The sequence below is a fragment of the Sphaeroforma arctica genome (genome assembly GCF_001186125.1).
Source record: "Sphaeroforma arctica JP610 unplaced genomic scaffold supercont1.55, whole genome shotgun sequence".
Classification (NCBI taxonomy): domain Eukaryota; class Ichthyosporea; order Ichthyophonida; genus Sphaeroforma; species Sphaeroforma arctica.
This window is the reverse complement of record NW_014040503.1, coordinates 109,311-115,857: the sequence shown is the minus strand read 5'-3', so window position 1 is coordinate 115,857 and position 6,547 is coordinate 109,311. Positions and strand designations below refer to the sequence as shown.

The 6,547-nt window shown below is 49.2% G+C and overlaps 1 protein-coding gene across 1 annotated transcript in view; it reads right to left on the bottom strand.

Moving 5' to 3' along the window:
- Positions 1-6,089, bottom strand: part of SARC_01402 (hypothetical protein) — a gene marked incomplete at its 5' end in the record, with an annotated part of 10,435 nt that extends 4,346 nt beyond the window's left edge. The window contains 4 exons of the mRNA XM_014304873.1: positions 373-585; positions 2,096-4,670; positions 5,303-5,570; positions 6,033-6,089. Coding sequence (XP_014160348.1) covers positions 373-585; positions 2,096-4,670; positions 5,303-5,570; positions 6,033-6,089 — 3,113 coding nt within the window. The remainder of the gene's footprint in view (positions 1-372; positions 586-2,095; positions 4,671-5,302; positions 5,571-6,032) is intronic.
- Between the last annotated feature and the right edge of the window lie 458 nt (positions 6,090-6,547).

Genomic DNA, 6,547 nt, shown 5'->3' with positions numbered 1-6,547 from the left:
ATATGTGTGTGTATGTGTATGTACGCATGATATATACATGCATACATATCTTTCAGTGGCCACAGCCGTGCTGACTGCGTGTACCATAGCCGTACACATGCACGCTTCCCTTCGCGTGTGTTTACGAGAATAGGTAAATTGAGAAGCATATACTCTAGCAAATTTGGCACAGCAACTGGCGTGTATCTACATAAAAAAATTGCGCAGCAGGGCTCAGTAGACATACTTTGCACACTCCGCTACTAGGGTTTTTGAAGTTTAAGGTTTTAGGGTAGCAAGGCCAGCGACGGGAACAAGGGCCGTGTTCATATAACGTATTCTAAAACTAATCCGTGGCAGGACGAGTCGGGTCAGACAGACAGACAGACTTACTTTAGCACATTCGGTACCGAACTTCCGGCGCCGTGGACTATGGTCATGCACAGGAACGCGTAGCCGTCGGCATCTTCATTCAGCGATTCATGCACAATGTCTTCGACAAATAACTGCTGCGTGGCCACGTCCGCCTGGCGCAGAGCCTGCGACATGAACACGTGCAGCACATAGCCCCCGCCCTGGCTGTCGATCTCCAGGTAGACGCCGTGCCTACACATGTACAAGTATATAATACATGCACAAGCCGTGGCGATACGAACAAGGGGCGTTGTGTGAGTGTGTGTGTGCCACAGAACGTGTGCAAACCAACACGAAGCAATACAGGCTAGCGCGTGTGCGTGTGTTGCATGGGACTGATGCGTCGCGATTCAAAATGATTCTGCCGGTTGTATACGAATGTAGGGCTCGTCATGCAGTATGCGCCGTCCCCTAACGAGACTCATCTGCATGTGCACTTCTCGACTCAACGCACCGATACAACAGAACAGTCCTAACAAATGCACGCACATCAAACAGGCTAAAACCCTAAAAACCCGAAACCCTAAAACAATAGGTAAATAAATTAATAAATAAACCACTGGTAATGTATAAGGGTTCACATGGACTACGCCGGCGGGTCCTCTGGGAATACTAGGCAAGTGGCATGAATATAGACAGGCGATAGAATGCCCGCCCCCATGCGCACTGTGTCCACATATACAGATACAAAGTGAATATTTGGCGGACCTTGGTTGTTTACATATATATTGGGATGATACGAATAGTGTCTGCATATATATTGAGTTGAAACCAATAGTGAAAGTAGGGATCAGATGGTCTACGCAGGCACAGTCGGTTGAAGTACAGCGAGAGCGACGGGTTTAAATGAAGCAAAGTACGGGACCACTCTGTGTCCGAATACATAGTCATATTCGTTTCATTGCAAGCATGTGTGTGTAAGATGTGGTCTAGAAATGTTCATGCTAAATCGAGGGGTATTTGTATATAACTTTAAGCAAGTATATACATACCTAGCCAGGGCATAGGTCAAACAGGGCAAGGTGAAAGCAATATGATAGCGTAAATAGGGTTATCTGCGACAAATTGTCATTGTATGTGATTGTCAAGATTTTTCCACGCCCAGGTGTATGCGCATAAAACCACATACATGACAGGCACAGCCAACCTAAGAATGTATAGAGTGGCTTATCCGTGCAGGTGTAATGTCACGAAAGCGAGCCTGATATTCCTATATATATATCTCACGCCGGGGGTTGAAAATGCATTCCGTATTCAATCACATACACGCAGAAAGGTATACCCGTAAATTTGTGTATAAAAGTGCTTATTCATATTTATATATAAATATGTACACGCGCATACACATATATACATACGTACATACATAAAAATAGATACATATATATGTATATATACATATATTATATGTATAGATACATATATATATATATACATATATATGTATAAATGTATATATATACATTTATGTATATATATATATATATGCATACATACATACATACATACATACACACACACACACACATATATATATATATATAATATATACACACACACACACGCGCGCGCGCACACACACATACACACACACACACACACACATATATATATATATATATATCATAATATATATATGTATATATATATATCATAATATATATATATATAATATAGTACAGAAATACTACTGGCCGCACACCTTAGCTTCTTCCAACCGAGTATATCAGCAGGCATGTACGGACATTCCATCGAGCCTCTGGGCGCGTCCTTCGTTTCCAAAAATTCCGGTTCCCTATCCTCGTTTATCGTATTCTGGTCCGATTGAAGTGGCTTTTGTCCTTCCTGCACAGTACTCTCTCCCATTTCCTTGAGCATCGACGGTAGGGCTTGTGAGGTAGATTCCACCTTAATGTCCGGCGTACGCCAATGCGACGAATCCGACTCTTTCGCGGCTCGCTCAGTGTCACCTTCTGCCTTCCCCGCACCTGCCGTCCCCCGCTCTCTCAAAGGCGCAGGTGTGTTTGTCTGCGTCGGATGATCCGCAATCCCTTCAGCCTCAGCCCGCACCCACACTCCATTGGACAGAACCGACTGTGACAACTTGTCCGCGTCTGCCTCGCTCTTGACACGCACACCCCCACTCATTGACTGTAACCCTCCGTCTTGCGCATGCACTTGTCCGTCCCCTTTGGCCATTGCAGTTGACTCTCTCATACCATTAGTATCGCCCAGCCTATCCCCCGGTCGGTGCTCGCGCTGCTCAGCGCCATCCAGGGCTTCGCCCAAACAGGTATTCACATCAGCTCCTGTGCCCTCTGAGGGGTCTACTGCGTCTTCAAGGTCCATATCCTTTGGCTCCAGATCCGTATCCCTGTTCACATCCCTCGCCACAGTTTCAGTATGCCCGCTGTCAGACACATAGTCGGCCTCTATGTGCGCATCGTCATCGCGCATCTCCACATCCGAATCCGAATCCGAGAACGCGGGTCGGATTTCTGTCGGATTTTTCATCACACCTGCGCTTGCCGAGTGCGGATGGCCGTTCGCTTGGGGGTGTGGGACACTTGCTGCCGAGCCATTTGGCAACACACGCTTGTTTAAGCCCACACCCATCGCTTCACCACACACACTGGTCTCTGTCAGCGTCTGGTGCGAAGCGTTCGTCACAGTGAACCCGGGGGGTGGTATCGTATGTGTCAGGGTATGGTTTTGTGGTGTGTGTATATAATGATGTGCATATGCGTGTCCATACCCCTGTGGTCCGGTCTGCGCCCCAGGCTGAGCAGCGTTCCCATTCGCACGTAGATTAGTCAGCGTGTATGCGTGTGGTGGTGGTTGTGGTTGCATCTGTGTCTGTGTCTGTACGTTCGTGTACGTGTATGTATGCGTGATGGTGTTTGCCTGTCGCTGCACGCTCGTGGGTGGTGGTGCGGGCGAGCACATGCGGAAAGTCTTGACATTGTGCAGATTGACTGAGAGTTCAGCCCTATTCCCATTGGTTACCACATTTGGCGCCACTATCATGACATTCTTCTTCTTGGGTATGGGCATGTCCATCTCGCGCTCCTCGTCGCGTTCCCTTTGGCGCTCTTTCCGGCGCTCTTTCGCGCGGTCACTGCTTGCGGTGTTTGTATTGGTACTTCTATCTATAGCCGACGGGCTGGTGCCATCTCCCCGACTGCCACTGCTCGCCCGTGCGTCCCTGTCCCTCTCTCTATCCGAGCTCAGGTGTCTTTCCCGCCCCTTTCCAGACCCACTCCGAGACCTTTTGTCCTTCCGCGCGCGGGCCTTGTCATGTGCATTGTCCTGTGTCTTCGCGCGTGTCTGAGTCAGCGTCCCTCGACGCAGTGACACATCCGGTACATTCTCCGCACCGCTCTTGCGCCCAGCTCCCTTGCACGCCCCCTTGTCGTCGTCGCTCGTGTCCCACTCTCTGTCTTTCCGCCGCGGTCCCTTGCTGTGTTTCGTACCTTTACCAGCACTTGAAGTGCTGCCTCTCCTCTCCATCCTTGTGGTCGCGTGCGTGTGTGCGTGTGAGTGTTTGTCCGTATTTGTATTCAGGTGTACTGCGCCCTCCGGTCGATCAACGACACCCCCAGGAGCAATACCCTTAACACGCTGAGGATTGTCTTCGGATTGTCCAGCTACCCTCTTCACCGTAGTCACACCCGCCTGTGTGGCTGAGTTGCCATCGCAGGCCTCGTCACCCTCCACACTGCACGTGACTGCTTGCGTGGTGGGCTTCGCTTCAGAGCCACATGTGAGCGTACGTGTCGTGGTAGCTGCTCCTTGTTGCAATCCCCTCCCTCTGTTGGCAGCAACTGTACTGGCACTGTCCGCTGAGTCCGCCACAGCCCCTGCGTCTGCGCGTGACCCCTGAATCTGCTCCTGTACTTTCGAACTCCTCGGATGCGGTTCGACCGCGCCTTCTACGCTCGCAATGGCGCTGTCTCTATTTTTAGAACTCGTCGCCCTCTCGGACGTACCGAACTTTGCCGCCCCCTCCGCTGTCTCGCTAGGCCCCGTTTTGCCATTGTCTGTCCTGTCCTCTTTTGTACCCAGATTGGTGCTCCCAGATCGGACTACAGATCCACTCTCCTCTTCCGTCCGCCTGCGTTTCAGCGCCTTCAGTTTCTCGCGCAAGGACAATCCTTTGGCCTTCGGCGCGCTGCTGTCCCCGTTCGTATCGCGGACCCGTTTTATACCCGCACTTTTCAGGTCTGGATTAGTAATGTCATTACCCATTGGCTTTTTATCAATACCTCCCGTACTGTCTACGCAGAGAATAGGAACGAGTGTGTGTTGAGCGTATGCATCTGCAGTCACACCAATCCAGTGGATGGTTAGTTCAGGTCGAAAACGCACGAAATGAAGTGTATATGTACTTATAAGGGAGCTTATGCAGAAAATTACAACCTCCTCCCCTTTCCATACTCGACAGACAGCATTCACGAATAAAATACGCGCATATACGCACGAACAATTAACACACACACACGCACATACACATGTATATGTAACATACACACGCACGCACGCACGCACACGCATATATATATACATACATGCCTGATACATACATACATGCATACATGCATGCATACATAAATACATGCATACATACAGACATATATATTATATATATATATATGTGAACTATGCCTTTCAACATTACGCACATGTACACTCAGAAGTACATAAACAAAGCCATGCGAGTAATGCTTTTAATACACATACTGGTATAGCAGCATGCCTGTGCACATACGCACACACTTATATGTACATCCAATTCAGCACACTCAGGACGGAACACAGAAGAAAGTGTGCACATGGCTGTTCCAGCATGTACATAATACATATATAAACGTACAAACATATGTATATACGTATATGTATATTTGCATACCGACTAACTCTGAGGCATCACCCCGGTCTCGGGTCTTGGCCTCCGACACTCCACCATTCTGTATTGCGTGTTCCTTGGCATCCATACTCTCGACAGCGTTCCTCTTATCTAGCACCTCGAGTGTGGCATCGGAGGAGTGACTTTTAACATTCTTATTGACATCACTAGCAGCCCTGTTTGCCCTCGGGCTTTCGGACCCTCCCAGGGATGGGGAGGTTCCGTTCCGATTGGCTGTGGCTGTGTCATCTGTGCTGCTTGACGTGACCGGCTGATAGCACAGAAGATTACGTTTCATCGTCAGTTGGAAAAGGATACACACAGGCAACCAGGGGAATCGGTTAGTCACACATTCTTGTTTGATACTATTTGCCATTAGCCGGCACGTGTCTGCTGAGCTGAGTACCGCTCCATTGTCTTAGCACAGATCAAGACTGGTTGATTCGGCGTAGGTGGCTAGAAGAGATACACGCAGCAGGCCAACGAAACAAACACACACCCAAGCGAACATGGAAAGGTCCGCCTACCAGACAACTAAGGTTTTATATGACAACACATCGGTCATAGACACACATCTGATATGTAAAGGCACGAGCCACAAGCCTGTATATGTAAGAAGCCTGTATATGTAAGAAGCCTGCTACAGCTAGGGACTGTATGCAATACAGACAGACAGGCAATCTCCGCAATACCACACGCAGCTCCATTTCCTCGAATGACATGTTGCACGTACCTTCACTCTGCGGGGACCGCGCAACAACTTTCTGGGCACAGTCCTTGTGGCGGGCATGTCTGTGATATCGAGTTGAACAGAGGTCAGTGACTAAACTATTGGCGTGGTTGTAGCATAGCCATTCGGACAACACGCTGTGTGATTTGGGGGGCACAGATTGGCCTGCAGTGTAAGGCAGACCCTATCAGTCGAACAGCCCTTGTGACTGCTGGATGAGATATCAACGACAGCACACAACTGGGCAGTCCCACTGTTAAATGTGTTGCCAATGCCCCAACCTTCGTGTGAAAGCGACACCTCAGAACTCGCTTTCTTGCACCCGCTCACGGCCGAATGCATCCTCACAAGAGTGCGTATGAATAAATACAGGAGCACATCAGCGTGCTGTAGGTAGTGCAACAGGGGTCTGCTAAATCGCAGACAGATAAGACCCACCAGAGGCAACTACAGTCACGCATGTGCAAATCTACATATGTGATGTATTCTATGTGGGGGGGGGGGGGTTCAGGGCCTGC